Below are 19311 nucleotides of genomic sequence, written 5' to 3' on the forward strand. Positions count from 1 at the left end.
TGCAAAGCCTGGGTTACATAGTACGCGATAGCCCATCATCACAGGTGTCTTTTTATCTTTTCGGCTCGATACGACGGTCCGATTGGCTTTTTTGATTTATTGTCAAATGTATAGCAATGGAAATCACGCGTTTAACAAGTGAAAACATTTCGTGATAACGCACGGTAAGCACTGTTGCAATATGCAGGCTGGATTGTGAATTATTCGCTGGCTGAAAGTCAAACCAGTCGGACGTCATCGTTTCGGGCACGTTTCGCGGCGTGTAAGGGCTGCTGAGTCACGTGTAAAGCGGAATTGTCTGGGATTCATGGAGGCATTCTTTGGGCCCCACATTGTTTACATCGCAGCTCTACCATTTCTAAACATTACCCTCGGATCGTCGTCATAGGAAATGTACCCAACGAAATTATGCGCATTAGGTGGCTACCGTCCATTGAAGCAAATCGAACGTAAGTTTTGATTAATCTCGAGCAAAAACATCTGTCGATTTTCCACGGCAAAGCGCCACCAGCCGTGTGGAAGAGTCATGCTAGCGCTAGCGCATTTGGATATGATGTTGGTGTTGTTATATTTTTTGCACACACCACACCGTGGGGCATAGGTGTGACCGAGTAGGAAAATATGCCGGTTGCTAACACCGATACGCACGCAAATGGGACGGCTAGCGGTGCACGCCCAAATCGGCTGTTGTTTGTTGATCGAATGGGAAACGTACGAGCGAACGAAACCGCGCCACGCACAGAAAGAGCGAACGCGACAGCCAACACGGGAGCGCATCACATCACGCCATTCGCATTAAATTCTCTGCTTCTCTGGCGATCTCCTTTTCCGCTGCCGCACTGAGTCATAAACCGCGTAGATGCTGAACGGATGATGCGTCCCGGGTGCATATGTTGCTCGCGTGCACGTGTTGTGTGACGTGGTGCCGATGCGTTGCTATTGACCTTCACCGTTGCTACAGGCTCGCGCCATTTCCGATGAATGAACACATGGATCGGATTTGTAAAGACTGTGTTATGAATTGGTAACGGTCAAGTTGCCACACTCATCATCGCATGCTTGGAGCGAGCTTGCGTAGGAGAACTTCTAGTTGAGGTGGTAGAGTGTTTAGAATGGCAGAACATACAATTGTACTGTAATTTAATAACTGAATCTCCCTAGATTTACGATTACTTACTTAATTAATCATATTTTCTCAAAAGATTTACCATATTACAGAGCGAGTTTATTTTCATATATTATTTTTTGAGCAGCGCGCTCCTCGCTGGCAACACTGTCCCTTATGTCAAATTGGAGCCCTTATGTCAAATTGTGAGTTGTCAAAAGTGAGCTCGAGGCAGTACCCGTGCTTTCGACCATTTGGTTTTCGTGTCGGATTGTCAAAACAATTGGGGAATAAATCCAACTTCCCGATACTCTAGTGTTGTAGACACTTTTTAGTCAATAATAATTATCGAAAAAGTAGGGAAACGCGTCAAGCAATAGGTCTATAACGATGCCGGTAAGTTTGGAAATCTATTAGGCAAAATCTAGCACGGATAGTATATGTGTGGGTTGTTCTTTAGTGGCTCTGCTGGTGGCATTAGTCATCATGTGTACGAAACGCATCGGGGTGTGCCGTTGGTGGTATAAAAGAAGTCGAATAGATAACAATGTTGATACGTTTTCCACAACCTCATTGCAGGCCTACCATTCGCAAATCAAGGATTACTCGCAATCCGTGGGCAATATGGCCATTCTGCCGATCCGAACGCAGGCCCGTGGACCTGCACCGGTGAACGCTAGCCTCGAGCAGGACATAATCGATGAAACGCTGTACTACTTCAAAGCCAATGTGTTCTTCCGCACGTACGAGATCAAATCGGAGGTGGATCGGGTGCTTATTTACATCACCCTGTACGTGACAGAGTGTCTAAAGAAGCTGCAGCGCTGTTCGAACAAAAATCAAGGACTGCAGGAGATGTACACGTTGGCCATTTCGCGCTTTGACATTCCGGGTGAAGCGGGCTTTCCGCTGAATGCCGTTTACGCCAGACCGAACTCGCCAGCCGAGGCCGAACTGATGAGACAGTATTTGCAGCAGCTGCGCCAGGAGGTCGGCATTCGTGTTTGCGAGCGGGTATTTTCCGGTGAGGACGGTAAACCGAACAAATGGTGGCTGTGCTTCGCGAAGAAGAAGTTCATGGACAAATCGCTGTCCGGACCGGGCCAGTAGGATAGTATTTTCTGACAGGGACGGTATTACGGTTTTGTTTTGTACGTGCATTTTGGTCCCTATCAATTTCCCTTTAAATATAATACATTCTGTGTAAGTTCTCTATGCCGTGTCTCTCATTGACTGGACAGCTACAGTTCTTGAGCCGTGAAGCTTTATTTTTCAGTGTTAATTAATCGTTATCATACATATTTGCTATCCACGGGACTGGACTGCCCAAAGTATTATGCATCGTATTAGCGGTACAGATAGTCGGCGTTAATGTTCGTAGCGATCTCCGACTCCCATTTGTCGCCGTTGCTCAACAGTTTCTCCTTGTTGTACAGCAGCTCCTCGTGGGTTTCGGTCGAGAATTCAAAGTTGGGCCCCTCGACGATGGCATCGACCGGGCAAGCCTCCTGACAGAAGCCACAGTATATGCACTTGGTCATATCGATATCGTAGCGAGTTGTACGACGGCTACCGTCGGCACGTTCCTCCGCCTCGATGGTGATCGCCTGCGCCGGACAGATGGCCTCACACAGTTTGCACGCGATGCAACGTTCCTCTCCGCTCGGGTAGCGGCGCAGAGCGTGCTCACCGCGGAACCGTGGGCTGAGCGGTCCCTTCTCGAAAGGATAATTGATGGTTGCCGGTTCCTTGAAGATGTGCGCCAGCGTAACGGCGGCACCGCGGAACAGCTCCGTCCAGAAGATGGTTTGTGCCGCACGATCGGTAATGTCGTTCATGTCCATGCTTTTCTCCTTGTTGTTCACATAATAGTACTCTTCCGGTTTAATGGACGCGGGTTTTGGTTGAGAACTGTAGCACCTAGCGGCAGCCGAAATCGCTGACGGACGAACCAATCGGCTGCCTACAAAATACGCGGCGATGGAAGAGACAACAATGTTACACAAGCACTGCTCCGGGGGTGGAACGGCCTCTACTTACTCTGTTTGGCCAAGGAAAAGATTTTTACGGCCGACATTGCTGCTTTCGTTGAAATTTGTGAACACCCGAACAGATCTTCTATTTGCAAACTATTGCAAAACTTTTCACAAGTCGCCTTCTTGCTCGCGAGAGGATTTTGACAGCACCGTGTGAAGTTACGTAAATTTACAATAGGATTTCCTTCGTGATTGTTTACATCTGTTGCCAAGATTCATACAATTGTTATCAAAATGCTAGTAAAAACACTTTGCCCACTTGGCGATATATGCCGCTTTTCTTGAAGACTGGACTGTATCAAGTGAAAACAACCATAATTTAATGCGTTTTTTATAAACAGTCAATTCCCGGCCATTTTTTAAAGAAAAAACAAACAGGCAAAACAAATTTTTGCGGGCACATCCAATCTCTAACCACCTTGAGCAGTACGCCGTCAAGTTGTCAAATGCTCGGCTGCCAAAAATGTCATGAATTTTTTCAAAGCCAAAAAGAACAAGATCAAGCGCGTCGTAAAGTGATAAGTTTCGGTGTTTGTTTCACCGTAAATTTTCACCCAAAAAGGCCCCTTTTCCTCGTTCTGTGTAACAAACAACCCAACAAACCATTGCCATTGCACCACTATGGATAGAAATTAGGTCCAGTTTGCTTGTCGCGAGTGCGTTTGGTGGTGTTGTTTTGCACGCAGTCCGAATGGAAAAGATGCGGAGGGTTTGAGGCTGGTGGGAGAAGCATTTCCCTCCCTCTTGCACTGCTCTGCTGTCTGCCACACACAGCAAATACAAACAAAAGCTTCGGCGGTCTAGTGTGCGGTGCGAAATTCGGAATGCAAATCCGGTGTCCGTGCGCCTTGCATGGAACCAATGTTAGCGACATATTTCCGCTTAAAGCTCCAGAAAGCTACTTTATACTGTGTGGTGCTCGTGCGTGTGATGAAAAATGAATCCCGAGTCGGCATCGTTCGCGGTAAATTTGGAGGGTCTCCAAATAAAGGATGATTTGTTCAAAAGTGTAAAGTGCTTCATCACGGGAACACTTGATCCGAAGGTAACTATCGGAACCGCTTTGATTTTTCGGGGGGAAAAATTATAAACTGCTCCCTGTTCTCCGTTTCAGATAAACAAACTGCTTGAAGATGGCGGCGTGTCGCTGTCGAAGTTCATGGACTTCAGCACACATGTAGTGTGTGGAGAAAACTACGATGAAAATGATATAACGGAAGCCGGGGAGCTGTATGACATACCCTCGGTAACTGAGGCCTGGGTAGTGGCATCCGCGCGACTAGGCCGGCTGGCCTCGACGAAGGCATACTTTCCGCTAAAGTCGGGAATATTTTGTGGCCTTCGGTTTACCGTGACGGAGGTGGATTTACGCGATCTGCGTAAACTATACGCCGTGCTAACATTTCACGGAGGCACCTTCAGCACCCGACTGGATCGGACCACTACGCACCTTGTGTGTGGTAGTGCTCGTGGTCCGGCCTACACTAAAGCTCTTGCCTGCGGCACGGGTGTACAGATCGTGACGCCGGACTGGGTGGGAGATTGTTTAAAATCGAGCAGCCTAAAACCCGTGGCCATTTACCATCCGAGACTGCTGCGTGAGCAGGTGTACTTCAAGCAGGCTGCTATGGGTGGCGCAAAAGCGACGCCAGAAAAGCAAACGCTCAATAACATTCTAGGGTTTGACTTTGAGGAAGGACTTGCAAAGACGGAAGTTCCTACGAATGGGAAGAAAGATGACCCCAAAACACGTGCACCAGGCGCAGATGGCAGTGTCAAACAGGCTTCTCCCGCTACGAAACAGACGGCAAGTGGGACAAATATGAGCCATCTTCAATCGACACCGCCACGGTTCGTAAGGGCACAGGGTCAGCAACAGCAGCAACTGCAACAGCAACAACTACAGCAACAATCGCCAAGGGTGAGGGGACCCGGACCACAAAGTGGGAACATGCAACAACAGCACCAGCAACAGCAGCAGCAGCAGCAGCAACAACAACTGCAGAAAGTATTGCAGCAGCAGCAGCAACAACAACAACAACAGCAGCAGCTGCAACAACTACAACAGCAACAACAACTGCAACAGCAGCAACAACAATTACAACAACAACAACAGCAATTACAGCAACAACAAATGCAACAGCAACAGCAGCAGCAGCAGCAACAACAGGTTACAATGAATACGACTAATACTAATATTCTACAACAATCGCTACAACAACCGCAACAGAACCTCCAAACGTCTCAGACGATGCAGCAAACAAATATGAACTTCCAGACGACAACGACCCCGGGAGGAACGATAATTCAGCAAATAATACAAACTCCCATTCAGAACAATTCGCAACAAGGCCAGCAGCAGCAATCGCAGGTCGGAAAGCAAAACATACAAGTATTGTATAAGAGTGGGCCAACCCAGCAGCAGCAGCAGCAACAGCAGCAGCAGCAGCAGCAGCAGCAGCTACAACAGCTACAGCAAACCCAAATGCAGCAACCACAATACAGTCAGGCCACAGTCACCACTACACAGACCGGTCCGGATGGTCAGCAGAAGCAGATCGTTCGACAAATAACGATCAATCAAACCCAACTACAGCCCGGTCAGCAGCAGCAGCTGCAGCAGGGACAGCAAACGATGCAGGTATCTCAGTCGCAACCGCTTCAGCAGCAAATAATACAAGTCCAGCGTACAGGAATGAATACGCCCGGTCCACAGCAGCAGCAAATACAATTTCAGCAGAACAATCTAGTGGCTACCTCGTCTCAGTCTGCTGGACCAGGACAGATGACGATGATGGCAAGTAGCGGTGGACAGGCAGCAAGCGGCCAGCAAGGTGGACAGCCGAAGTTTATCCAGCAAACCATCATTCATCAGCCAATGGGAGGGAACTATCAAACCGTGACCAAACAGGTGGTTTTGGAGCAACAACCGCAAGATCAGCATCAAGGCCAACCTATGCAGCAGCAACAGCAGCAGCAGCAACAGCAGCAAGTTCAATTGCAGTCCATGCAGCAACAGCCACAGCAACAGCAGCATCAATTGCAACAGATGCAACAGCAGCAAATGAAAGCGGGGCAGCCGCAGGTTGTCCAAAGAATTGTACAGCAGCAAGTCTTTCAAGGGCCGCCTGGAGCCGGCCAGCCCAGTGGGCAAAATATCGTTATCATAAATCAATCGACTAATCAGCAGCAAATCATATCCGGCGCTGGTATGCAGCAGATGAATCCTCAGCAACGTCTGCAGTACATGCAGCAGATACAGCAGCAACAACAAAAGCAGCAACAGCAGATTATCGTTAGCAGTGCTGGTCCGATGACGTCTAACCCTCAGCAGCAGCAACAGATGATGCAGCAGCGAAGCATCGTCACGTCGCAGGATGGTGGAAACGGTGGCCAAACCGTGATGCTGCAACAGAGACCACAGTTGCAGCAACACCAGCAAGGTGCCCCCATGATGCAAGGGCAGCAATCGCAACAGCAGCAGCAGCCGCCGCCAATGCAGCAGCAAATCATACAAACCACCTCCGGTGGACAGCCACAGACAATAGTCGTTCAGCAGCAGCAGCAGCCACAAGGTGCCATGGTACAGCAGCCACAGCAGCAACAGCTCATTATAAATCAGCAGCAAATCATACAGCAGACGGTTGTGCCGAATCAGCTGCAGCAGCAACAGCCACAGCAACAGCAAATCATACAGCAAACGATTGGGCCAAACGGTACGCCACAGTTGGTTCAGCAACAGCCGCAGCAGCAGCAGCAGCAGCAGCTGCAAACAGGAGGTATGCAGCAACCGATCATGCAGCAACAAATCCTAGCATCTAACAGTGGCCAGCAACAGCAGCAGCAACAGCCGCAGCCGCAACAGCAGATGATGGTTGTGGGAAGTGCGGGAGATCAGCAGATGCTTCCGGCCGGTTTGGGAGGGAACGACATGATGCAGCAACAGCAGCAACCGCAAACACCGACCCAACCACCAGGCACTCCCCAACCGCAGTGGACTCCGCAAAGCCCGTTGCAACAGCAGCAGCAGCAGACGCCCACCGGCCCATCTTTCCAGACACAATCACCGCAAGCACAAATGCAACAATCGCCGGTCCAACAGCAGCAACAACAGCAACCAGGAGCGGCAATGATTCCCGCCGGTGCAACAATCGTGCAGCAGACGATAGTGCAGTCGCCCCAAGGATTAGCACCCGGTCAGCAACAGTTCATACGCACCACCGTTCGTCCGCAAATGCAACGGCAGCTTATCCAGCTGGATCCCCAGGCAAGGGAAGAGCTGATGAAACTGGATCCCGCCGGGCAGCAGGAGTACATAAGCCGTCTGCAAGCGAAGCACAGTTTGATGCAGCGTCAGCAGGCTGCATTTCAGGGCCGGCCGGTACATCCGGGTGGCCATCCGGGTGCACGGCAGCAGATCGTCATCCGCAGCCCAATGCCACCCGGGTTGAACCAGCAGCAACAAGTGCGTTGGTTGCATCATCAACAGCAGCAGCAAATTCAGCAACAGCAGCAGCAGCAGCAGCTTCAAAACGCTCGCCAAGTTGTGGTGCGCCAACCTGGTGCACCGGGGCTGAGCCCGATCACGCAGCAAACCGTTGGTCCCGGCGGGGGGCCGGGCATTGGAGCGTCCTATCCAATCGATCCGAATGCGACACCCGCCCAGCAACAGCAGCAACGGCTGCAGCAGCACCGTCTGCTCCAGATGCAGCTGCAGCGGGAACAGGTTCAGAAAAATCAGCAACAGGCAGCAGCTGCCGCTGCAGCACAGCAAGCTGGCTCTTCACCGCTGCAGGGCCAGATGATGTCACCACGCACGCCGGGCGGATTCGCACCGGAGGTGGTGGTTGGGGCGGATGGAAATGCGATGGTGGTGCAACAGCAGACCCTCGTTGGACCGCAAGCAGCAGCAGCAGCAGCAGCCGGGCCGACACAGCCGGCGATCGCTTCGCAAACATCAATCGATGCTGCGGGATCGCTGCAGGCCCAGCAGCAGATGCAAAACAAGACGAAAACTGCGCTTGCCAACATGTTGTCCAGCAGGTTGGGCAATGGAGGAACGGCACCGGCCGGTGGTGCTACCCCGATGGTCGATGGTAGTGGTGGGCAGGGCGGAGGAACGGGTGGAGAGCCTTCCGCTGCCGGTACGTTACGGTTGATGACGGCGCAGCACAATGCCGCTCTACAGCAGCAGACGATGGGACGCTCTCCACAGGAGTTGTTGGCACTGCAGCAGCAGCAGCAGCAACAACAGCAACAGCAACAGGTCCATCAACAGCAACAACAGCAGCAGGTCCAACAACAGCAGGTCCAACAGCAACAAGTCCAGCAACAGCACGTTCAGCAACAGGTTCATCAGCAGCAGGTCGTGCGTCGCACGCTCGGTAACATTACCAACAGCGGGATGCCGGTTGCTGGTGGTCCCATGGTGGTGGGCCCGGCCGGTGGCCCTGTCGTCGTGCAGACGGCGGGCGGTGGCCCCGCCGGCATCATCCCGATACCGCCCGGCGCCGGCGGTGGTCCGGGCGTGATGATGCAGAAAGGTGGCCCAGCCCAGTTCAGCCCAGGACGGCCCACTGCCCTTCCACGCCCACAGTACTACGGCCACAATCCCAATCTCAAGCTGCATCCGGAACTGTTCCTGCTCGGGTGCACCTTCCACATCATCGAGTACGACGAGCTGCACAGCGCGGCCGAGATCAGCGAGTGGAAGATGATCATCAAGAAGCACGGTGGCGAGATCGAGTCGTACTACGGACCGAAGGTGACGCACGTGCTGTGCCGCACGCAGCGCCACGGCGTAGTTATGCAGGCCATACGCGATGCGAAACGCTGCATCACCTCGTACTGGTTGAATGACATCGTGCTGAAGCGACAGTTGCTGCCACCGTGGCAGGCACTGCATCTGCCCACGCCGGCCATCTTCGGCAACCAGAAGCCGGCCACCAAGCACAACATGTCCATCACCGGGTTCGAGGGCGAGGAGCGGGTGCGCATCAAGCAGATGATCGAAGAGTCCGGGGCGCGCATGACGCCGTACTTCTCCAAATCGAACACGGTGCTGATCTGCAGGCAGATCGAGAATCAAAAGTACAAGTTCGCCAAAGAGTGGAACATACCGGCGGTGAACACGGTGTGGCTGAGCGACATACTGCTGGGGAATCTGAACGCGATGCAGCAGTGCGAGGCGCCCAAGTACCAACAGTTTACGCTCAGCTGCCATTTTCGCGTCGACTACAACCTGGTGATGCATCTGATGAGTGAGTACTGCTGGGCTCTGGTTTCTTAACGTGCCTGTTTTACATTTAAACGTTACATCAACGTTTTGATAATTTTCGAGACAGTGATGATCAGTTGTCCTTCTTGAGTTGAGCATGGATGAAAAAGGTTCTCTGATTGAGGTTCCCCGAAAATTCCATCTTTATGTTAAGAGCAATTCAGCCTGATCATGAACGTCGAACGGCAAAAAAGCTTCCTCAAAAAGCTCAATCAGTATCATAACAGTGTTCGAGCTGCCGTTCGAGTAATAACCGGAGCTTTCATTCGACGAATGCTTGACATAAAATATGCTGAAATCATTTTTGTTTACAGCGTTTACTCGCTGAAATCGTTTTTACTTCAATTTGACGATAGTTTTTCTTTTCCTGTATTTTATTTGTACTTTATCGCTCTCTGTAAACCAAATAGTCATGCAGTATTGTTTATATTTTGGGTCCGGTTTGACAGCTCAGAAGCCAGTTTGACAACCAAAACAGCTCAAAAATCGATGTGACATTCGTCGATTCGAATATGTTAGATGATACCAAATTTTCTGCCGTTCGATTCGACGTCTCCATTCGATTCGACTGCCGTTCGACGTTCATGATCAGGCTGATTGTCTTGAGCATGGATTGGATGGCTTTAGGTGGGAGCCGGTCTTCACACGGCAGGACCGGGGTTCAAATCCCATCCAGACCGTGCCTCCCCGTTCGCAGAGCTGACTACTTTGCTACGGGTAAAATCAAGTCACAGAAAGCCAGAAATGGCAAGCCGAGACCTCTCGAGGTTGTAGGGCCAAGGAAGAAGAAGAAGTACGGATGCTCCAATCCATTGTGCATTGGTGGAGCCAATCCTGCGTATGGGGAGACGGTCCAGATGGGATTTGATCTCCGGTCCTGCCGTGATCCCCGATCGCCTCGGCCACCTCGGATCGGCTCAAATTTCCGCTTCTTTGGCTTCCGAGGCAGGTCGAATGCTACACATTTCGAATGCAGCTCCTCATTTATGCCTGTACTAGGGATGGACAGATCCGACCATTTGCCGGATCGGATCTGCCCGGAGCGCTCCGCCGCCGGAGTCGAGTCTGGATCATGATTCCGCGCTCCGTTTTTCCCCCGGGGGGGGAGGGGGGTGGGGTTGGTTGAATCGCCTCCAAAATTCTACGCGTAAATTATACCACCAACCAACCGTATGGCAAGGACAAAGAAGAGAGGAGATAACGCAGAACAGTGTGCACACGACATACATTTGCAGCAGAACGGGAATCCGGAGCGCGAAATCAAAAACGATTCCGGAACTGGTCGGAATCGTTCTTTCGGATCGGATCGGACATATTTATATGCTGGATCGGATCGGAATCGTGATTACGAACCGGAGCGCCCATCCCTAGTCTGTACACACTCGATCTGCACAACCTTTTAGTCTAGTTACAACACATAAATGCCCGTCTAGGAACTAAAGTAAGGACTAAAATTACAACGTTTTTCGAACCAATCCAAACAGCTGCGTGGAAATCGCCGATCAATCTAACGCAGGAATCGCACGAACGTGTGAAACGAACGCTAAGCGAGCTGCCACCGCCCGTTACCGGCACGAAGAAACAGCGCACGCTGCCACCGATGGAGTCCATTCCCGTGGAGATCGTTTGCCAGCGACAGCCAGCAGCCGATGCCATACCGCACGTGCTGTTTTCGCAGGTCGACAACAGCGACGGTCTAACGCGCGCCGTAACGTAAGTGCGGACTTCTTTCTGTTTTCTCAGCTCGTGTGTTAATCTGCTCTTCGTTCTTCCTTAACCGCTAAAAAGCAGCACACTTGGTGGAAAGGTGACCAACAGCCCGACGGAAGCAACCCATCTGGTGATGACACGGGTCGCCCGCACAGTGAAACTGATTCTAGCCCTAGCGACGGCGCGTCATCTGGTCAGCAGCAAATGGGTATCGGACAGTGCAGTCGCTGGCCAATTTCTGCCCCTCGACAGCTATCGCCTGGATGTGGCCGAACTGAACGAGCAGTTCAAGTGTGATCTGCATCAGGTGCTGGAAGCGCCCGGCCGTACCAAGCTGTTCGAGGGCAAAGTGTTCTTCGTGACGCCGCAGGTAAAACCGGCCTGCAAGGACGTGCGCCAGATGATCGAGCTGGGTGGCGGTGTGGTGGAAAAGAACCCGCGCACGATCAAACGGATACGGGAGGCGAACGCGGAAAATCCGGGCAGCTATGTGATAGTGAGCTGCCCCGAGGATCGCGTCATTATTCAACCATTCATCCAGAAGACCAAAAACGCGGTGTGTCAAATTTGCACCACCGAGTACGTGATGCAATCGATCATGCAGCAACGATTGTGTATAGAACCGCACATTATTAAGTGGGAACTTGGCTCGTAGATGCCACTTCGATGTGTTGAGGTGTTGGGATTGCATGGAATAGCAATAAATCAGGGAAAATTCAATCATTGTACAGCGAAAGGGTGCGTAGGGAGAACGCAATTACCTGTGTAAAGTGAGCAAGGAATCTAAAGCAACAGCAATATGACTATCACGGAAGAGAGTGATTTGGAGGCGCAACCATTCAAAATCTCACCAGCAATGGATTTCATTGGGAGGAGGATCAGCAGCAGCAGATTGGGTGTACATGTTGTAACTGCGAATGTAAATGTTTTCTAGTAAGTTTGGTAGGTTTTAACATTTTGTCGAAGATGAATAAAATACTATAGATTTGATTGTGAATGAAATTGGGTTGAGATACTCCTGGAAAGAAACCGATCGCTCAGCACGTGGGAATGTGTAATCCACGGATCTGAACCTGAAGCCTGCATTCTCGGTTGTGCATTACACGATCGATTGTTTGCATTGGCAGAAAAGGTCTAAAGTTAAGCGAAGATTAAGTCGTACGATATGAGAATAGCGTGCAAACTGTACGACGCAGTACGAGTGACTCTCCTTAAGTGGTCTGCACGAATATTGGCGCATAAATCCACACACGTTAATCAGGTTGTCGAAAGGAGCGATAGAACAAATCGTTCCACAGCATCCAACGGTCTCAGAATCCGTCCGTTCCGCTGTGGGAAATGTATCATGTTAGGCAGACACTAAATGCTGGCGCCTTGGTGGTTACCTAATAAGATGAAACACTATTGGCAACCAAGACGGATGAAATGGATAGTGTGACCAAACGGGGAGGGAGACAGGAGCAGAAGAGAGAGAGAGAGAGAGAGAGAGAGAGAGAGAGCGAGGGTCGTTAGTAATTTTATATGTTATTAGCAAATCGATAAAAGCACAAAATTATTCAAACGATCAACAGTGTGTGATCAACGAGCGAATCCAGATTCGTAACGCACGTCTGGCGAGTGTTGCGAGGTGTCATGTGTCACGGGCCACCAGACCGGCTGCATTAACAAGCAGCAGCAGCAGCAGCCGGTAGCACCGATGGCCCGTTCGGCGTTTGACAAATTAATGGCCGTCGCTAACGTGCTAACGAAGGCTGGTCCAGAACTGGCGCCGACAACGATCCGTCGCGCCGGGATGCGGATGTGCGCGTCGCGAATGCGCCAGATTTGACAGGGATTATTGGACAACCCCCCACCCCCCTCGTGCTAATGTGCACCGTGCAAGCGGCTTCCAGTGTTGGCGAGACGCCCATTTGCCAGCCTTCCAAAAGAGAGACCGCCCGAAAGTCCGCAAAAGGCTTCACAGGCAGATTCCGACTGCAAAACAGAAGCTACCGGTAGACGCTAAGCCGGCAGCTAGTATGATATATGAAGAATTTGCCGAATAATTTGCTCGTAACGCGTTTCACCCCACCCCACCTTGCCGACGATGCGGGCGGCCCAAATGTGCCACACGCAGCATTCCCGGGCATGGATGCTGCGACTCGGTTAAGCGACGCTGAAGAAAGGTGAAGCGGTCGCACACCTGCGAACCGCCCCGATGCGATCTCTTTCACCCGCCCGTGGCGAAGGGTTGAACATTAATAAGTCGTAAAAACTACAATTCCATCCACAGTTTTATGATGTAGTCAATTTGATCTCCGACGCCATTTGGGCACCATAATGCTGTTCAGCTTTGCATTAACGATGGCGCCAGCGATCGGATTTCTTCTGGAGTGTAGCATCTCCCCCTAGAGGAGCTAGAATTGTTGCACTAGACAGTTGCGGAGTGTTTTGGTTTCTTTTTAGTAAGATTTTAGGAAAATGATGGCCGCTATAACCTCTTCACGGTCTTGGGCAATATCTCGGACTTTCTGGCGGACGTATCTACACCATCAGCGCACAGCTTGAATTTCCACCTGTACGGGTCAAAACAAACTTCTGAACATCTGCCTCTCGAATGAGGCTAGGAGCGTTCAGTTCAGCTTCAAACAGATTCCCTATCTCAGTGGCTTACGAACCCTCGAGTCCAACTGACTTTCCAGCCACGGGTAACATAAATTCAAGTGTTAGTTCGATAACGAACCGTTGTTGAACCGACCACGCGAAGGAGTGATCGTTTCGGGAAATCTCCGCGCAGATTCCTGGCCTTGTCAGAGTTGCTTGAATCAGGCGGCTAACCTTTTTTCCTGGAAAACCAGGAGAAGTTTTTAGCGGCGGACTCGCACTTCACTAACTCGGCGTGGACAACGGGAATGCCGTAACTCGATCAGACGATTAGCCTTTTTTCTTGGATAACCAGGAGAAGTATCTAACCGTGGTTCTTGCTTGGCTTGATTTCGCCTAATTCTTCCGACGGAGTGGGGAGGCACCAAAGTGCGTAACCAATTTCCGGAGGGAAGGCAAAGGTGAAACTTTCCCGATTCTGTATGGATACCCAAACAATTAAACACAAGCTTCTTCGTTGAGGTCTGGATTACAAGTCGATTTTATTCTCAAAAAATCCTGTCTTATATACTAAAATTCTGTGGGAAAAAGAACATGAAATAGCATTACATCGATCTCCTTTATCCTAACTCGGTATGCTGATGCGTTTGACCCCTGCCAGGCGTCGGCTAGTGTAGGAGGTCTGTAATGTTACAATGTCTGGCGATTGTTACCCTATCGTTTTATGACCACGGGTAATGCATCGTGCATCTGTGGTTCAGATGCGTATGCCTATTTTCCTATTGCTTATTGCCTGCGCGTCGTTTGTTCTATTTGTCAAATTTGTCTTTCCTTCACTGCCCTACGACCGTGCCTTGATCTTCGCGTTGGTCGTTTTTTCGTAAAACTAATCGCGCAATGACAATGTATGCGTTGTGTTCTAGTGTTAACCTCTTTCAGCCCCAAGTGAAGAACACTTTCATTTTTATTACACGGCTTGAGTTTATTTATGATTTCCATATGTCTGGATATTGTCCCTTTTTCGAGATATTTTATGACATACCCTGACATGTTACCATAATTTCGTCTTTCTTACGGTACGGGGTCTTTCTGTGACTTAAGGTTGTTTTTCCTAAGATAATATTTGCCGATGAGAATTTATCCTAAACAAAGATATTTAGTTATTTAAAGTTTTTCATCTAACTCTTGCATGCCTGTCAGTTTAACTCAATTTTATTTTGTCGCGTTTGCAACATCAAGGAAGCCAGCAATAGCCGGGCAAGACCTCTCGAGGTTGTAGTGCCAAATAAAAAGTAGAAGAAGCACTTAGGATACTCCGCTAGTGCCTCCTTCCACGTTTGTCTGATGATTTTGAATAACTGATTGCATACTTTGAGGCGCATGAAATTATGGTACATTCTTCTAAACCATCGAACTCTTTTCTTCACTCGCCACACCACATAAGAATAGTACTCGAACCGCGCTGGATCGCAATAAAACGGTGATGTTCTGTCACGATCGTGGGATGCCGATCATCTTAGGTTTCATCACGCACCGGGCGTCAAGAACTGTGCCATAGCGTACACGCGCTTAATTCGCACACATTTCGCTTCTGACACACCTTCTTTGCGATCGCGCCCAGCTTAAACCGCCCGTCCGTTGGCCGCCCGAATAGGTTTAGAATGGGAAACCCGACAACACCATACGCTCTCGATTCGTGTCATGCAAATAAAAAAAGGCAAACGAACGAACAGCCAAGGACCATCAAAATGACCCGCGAAAATATATCGATCCAAGACCCCATAAGCCCCTTCAGGATCATTATCAATGCAAATCGTACGCAAAAAAGAGATGTATAATAGAACTGTTCCAACTGTTGCCGATGAGCTGCTCGGGGAAGGGGTATCGGCTGGTCGTTTGGGGTACACACGGCACGCGAATAGCTTCCTGGCGATCGGCGAGATGCACGATCGCCAAGACGCAACCCGTCACCGAACGAGTTCGATCGTTCGACGAACGAACACCCGCGCCCTGAACGTCTCACATTTAAGCATGCGCCGGGCCGGCCGGGATTCGTATTCGCGTTCCAACTCGCCGCTGTGTACGTAGTGCGTACGGGACAGTCTGATTTTTGCCAGCAGAAGTTCTTGCGTGTAGATCGATAGCCCCTGAAGCATCGAGAGCGTGTTGTCATTTTGGGTGAACACAACAGGTTCTACGGTCCTAAGTAACAATGACTCGATTTGTGGCCGTGCTAGTGCTGACTGTGTCGGTAGTTCTGTTGGAACTGTCCAGAAGTTCGTTCGGTGCATCGCTAGGTAACGCTGTGTCACCATGCCCCAACATTTTCCAGTACGCCACTGACCCGATAAAGCAGCAGATTTACGGTATCGTTGACACACGTGATCAGCAGGTGGACAAGATCGGAAAGCTGGAATTGCATCTCTCGATCGGAGGTGAGCTACACTCGGTAAGTAGCAGGCGCGTGCGGGTAAAAGTCCGCTCACTTCACTGATGGAAAATATTTGCAGAAGTACGTCGGTTCGATAGAAGCGATCGAAGACAGTACCCAAATCTTGGACCAGTTCGGCAAAGGTCGCGGTGTGACGTACCGCATCAACTTCCCGATCCAGGAACCGCTGCCCAAAATAACGAAGATCGTCTTTAACGAGCGGGAGCTCTGCACGGGCCCAGCAGATCGCGGCTCGTTCGTAAGTGCCGTAACGCTGCGTCACTTTCTGCGGTCCGACTCGTGCAAGGATAAGTGCGACCACTCCAAGATAGTGCCAACGAATCTGAACCTACAGCTGAGTCCTCCCGTGTCCGCTAAGGTGTCGAATGCACCCTCGCTGCCCGTACCGGCAACGGCCGTAGCGGTACCGAAAGTGAGGGAAGGAACCGATACCACCCAGAAGCTCGGCGGCGATACGCCGGCAGTCCAGCACGAGTATCAGCGCACGATCGAGCGTAAGGAGGAAACGAACAATCCGCAGGACAACAGTACCTCGGTGAAGTACATCCGGGAGGAGATCACGTACCGCAAGCAGGTCATCTCGCCGGCCGGCGCAACGTCCCTGCAGCAAGACGAACTGCAGCTGCCCTCGTTCGTGACCAACTGACGTACTCGCCTTCAGTCAGGGCCTCGAGCCGTGTTTAGATCATGTACTACGTCATCACCGCGCAAGGGATTATGCACAACTTTCGATCAAGGCCTCCGGGTCGGTCCGGGATTGAATTCTGATTGAATAAAGCTTCTTTTTTTTCTGTAATCACAGTGAAACGACACCGCGGTACGAACGAGCGCGTGCGACGTCTGTGATAATGTACTTATATGGAGCTTCCTGCCTTAATCCGAGTGACGGCGTGCCGGTTGTGGCCTGCATAATTAGTAAGTTCGATCAACCTGTTTTCAGCCTAAACACCACCGGCGAACAAGTTTTTTTTCCTTCCGTGAGTCACCCGTGAATGGGAACAACCACGCCGTGATATACGTGCTCGTGCGGTGGGGTCTGTTCGTTATTAACTTCCTGTTTTCCACAATCTTGGGTGCTTTATTGCTCGCTGCGGACGGTAGAACTTTTTGGCTTTCGGTCTGGAGGACTGTGGTGATGTTGTCAAGGCTTCGGTTTAGTTCAAGCACCTGGCTTGGAAGCTGCTCGGTGGGCTGGGTTTAATCTCAACCGGGGGTTTTTTTCTCTCCACTTATCAACTTGACTCAATTTAAATGCATGATTGGTAGACCGGAAATATGGGTTGCGTTCTGTTCTGGATGTCCTGCGGGGATCCAGGCAGTGATGTAGAAAGAAAGATAGACCGGGAAAGGAATATTTATGATGCAAAAAACAAAACAGAATCAATTATAGAGAGACTGTATGACAGAATTTCTGGTGATCCAGTAGCCGAAGTGTCGGTCCGTTCACGCTGCAGAACCGTACATCAAATCTCGTCCGGACCGGACCGTCTCCTCTTAACTACGGGTATAATGACGTTTAGGCAATCAGAAATGGTGGCCAAACACTGTCTTAACCAAACGCTTCACACTAGTGATGGGAATGTTTCGCAAATAAACGAACGGAACGGAACTAGGTTCATTTGGAATAGCAACGGATTGGAACTGGCAGATTAATTAGCATGGAATCGCGAGGTGAGTGGGGGTCGTTCCTCTTGCAAGGTTTTTATATATTTTCATTGAAACGATTTAGGAAAACGCCTGATCATCATTCCGAACCTCCAACTTGATGCATCGATTCCATGAACCTGCCATGTTCAAAAATGTTGAACAGCACGAACCTGTTAGGTTCATTGGGGAACGCGTATCACTAATGAATACACTTCTCTTATGGTTTGCGAAACACTGGAAACGTGAGAGAAAATAGCGACAATAGCACTGAAATTTCTTCACAAAACTCTGAACAAAATGGGTGTTTAAATTTATTTTCGATTGTTCGTACGATTGTACCGTTTAGTGATGTGCAAACTGAGACAGATTGAGTGCATGACTTAAATCTTAGCAATGCATGACAAGATTTAAATCATCATGAAGAGTTTTTTTCAATTCACTTGTAATTAAACTCTCCATGCCGACTAACCACTCACTCACTGCGTTTTAACTCGCTCAATACGTTTTAATTTACTCACTGCGTTGTAACTAACTCATTTCGTTGTAACTCACTCACTTCATGGTAACTCACTCACCTCGTTTTAACTTACTTTCTATGTTTCACTCACGCGTGAGTTAATTATCGCTTTGATAAATTAAAACACGATGGCAAGATGATTTCAGTAATTTTTAGTATTTGAGATAAAAATAATGTAAAAGCCAGGCTACATGATGTGAGATGCCACAAAGATTTCACTATAACGAGGGGATATGCGAAATCTATACGTCAAAAAGATTTCGTCTCCTCGAGCTGAAATCTCGGGAAGATTTCGCTTCACTCTAGCCATCTCTGTCACTTGTTATGCGTTGCCATTGTTATTTTTCGGCTAAAGAGAGAGATGAAGTGCTCTAAACAGCACGGGTAGAAGAACCGAGATGTTTTTGACGTAAAAATTTCGCCACTTTCCCCCTTTTAATCGAAATCTTTTTGGCATCTCGCATCATGTAGCTTGGCTTAAATGCAATATCAAACTCACGAGTAGTGTTTTTTAAAGAAGAGAGGGCAACTCTCACTAACATGTGAGATGTGAGGCCTCCCGGTAGCTCTCGAGATCACTACCCAACACTGCTCACGAGTGAGTTAAATCGTACTGAGTGAGTTATAACGTACTGAGTGAGTTAAAATGAAGTGAGTGAGAGGTTAGTCGGCACGGAGTGTTAAATTATTTCTCGAGATTTAATTCTTAAGGAGTGAGTAAAAGATTTAACTCACTATTATAACTCATTCACCCTGATTTAATTCACGGTAAGGAGTGATTATTCCCATCACTACATTGTAGTTACTGCTTTGTTTCGTTTAGCAACGGTTCCGGAACCTGAGACTTTTAAAAGCTGCATAAATACGATCCACCCAATGGAAATTTTATTTTCTTTGTTTTGTTTGGGTTTTGGATTGTCTTGTAACAAACGCTCATCTATATTAGGCTTTAGGGTTGCCCTCTAGCCTAGAGTAACGTGTCAA

The 19311-nt window shown here is 49.6% G+C and overlaps 4 protein-coding genes across 6 annotated transcripts; 3 read left to right on the top strand and 1 right to left on the bottom strand.

The window, feature by feature from the left end:
• Positions 1–1342: 1342 nt before the first annotated feature.
• On the top strand, positions 1343–2320 carry LOC118505119 (actin-related protein 2/3 complex subunit 3). Its single transcript, XM_036040433.1, has 2 exons — positions 1343–1501; positions 1685–2320. The coding sequence occupies exons 1-2, from the start codon at positions 1496–1498 to the stop codon at positions 2213–2215; spliced, it is 537 nt and encodes a 178-aa protein (XP_035896326.1). The 5' UTR covers positions 1343–1495; the 3' UTR covers positions 2216–2320.
• Positions 2310–3312, bottom strand: LOC118505118 (NADH-ubiquinone oxidoreductase subunit 8). The gene is made up of 2 exons (XM_036040432.1): positions 3146–3312; positions 2310–3068 (listed from the first exon to the last, which is right to left on the bottom strand). Exons 1-2 carry the CDS (start codon positions 3180–3182, stop codon positions 2452–2454), a joined length of 654 nt encoding a protein of 217 aa, XP_035896325.1. The 5' UTR covers positions 3183–3312; the 3' UTR covers positions 2310–2451.
• Positions 3313–3601: 289 nt separating this feature from the next.
• Positions 3602–12125, top strand: LOC118505115 (PAX-interacting protein 1). 3 transcript variants are annotated; one of them, XM_036040425.1, is made up of 5 exons: positions 3602–4186; positions 4256–8407; positions 8447–9401; positions 10903–11131; positions 11207–12125. In XM_036040425.1, the coding sequence occupies exons 1-5, from the start codon at positions 4079–4081 to the stop codon at positions 11781–11783; spliced, it is 6021 nt and encodes a 2006-aa protein (XP_035896318.1). In that variant the 5' UTR covers positions 3602–4078; the 3' UTR covers positions 11784–12125. The 3 variants fall into 3 exon arrangements, with proteins under 3 accessions (XP_035896318.1, XP_035896316.1, XP_035896317.1); XM_036040423.1 differs by having other exon boundaries at positions 4256–9401; XM_036040424.1 differs by having other exon boundaries at positions 3604–4186; positions 4256–9401; positions 11210–12125.
• A 3550-nt stretch (positions 12126–15675) lies between these two features.
• LOC118505124 lies at positions 15676–17018 on the top strand. Its single transcript, XM_036040440.1, has 2 exons — positions 15676–16160; positions 16222–17018. The coding sequence occupies exons 1-2, from the start codon at positions 15924–15926 to the stop codon at positions 16807–16809; spliced, it is 825 nt and encodes a 274-aa protein (XP_035896333.1). The 5' UTR covers positions 15676–15923; the 3' UTR covers positions 16810–17018.
• Positions 17019–19311: the final 2293 nt, after the last annotated feature.

The sequence above is a fragment of the Anopheles stephensi genome, chromosome 2 (assembly GCF_013141755.1).
Source record: "Anopheles stephensi strain Indian chromosome 2, UCI_ANSTEP_V1.0, whole genome shotgun sequence".
NCBI classification, from domain to species: domain Eukaryota; kingdom Metazoa; phylum Arthropoda; class Insecta; order Diptera; family Culicidae; genus Anopheles; species Anopheles stephensi.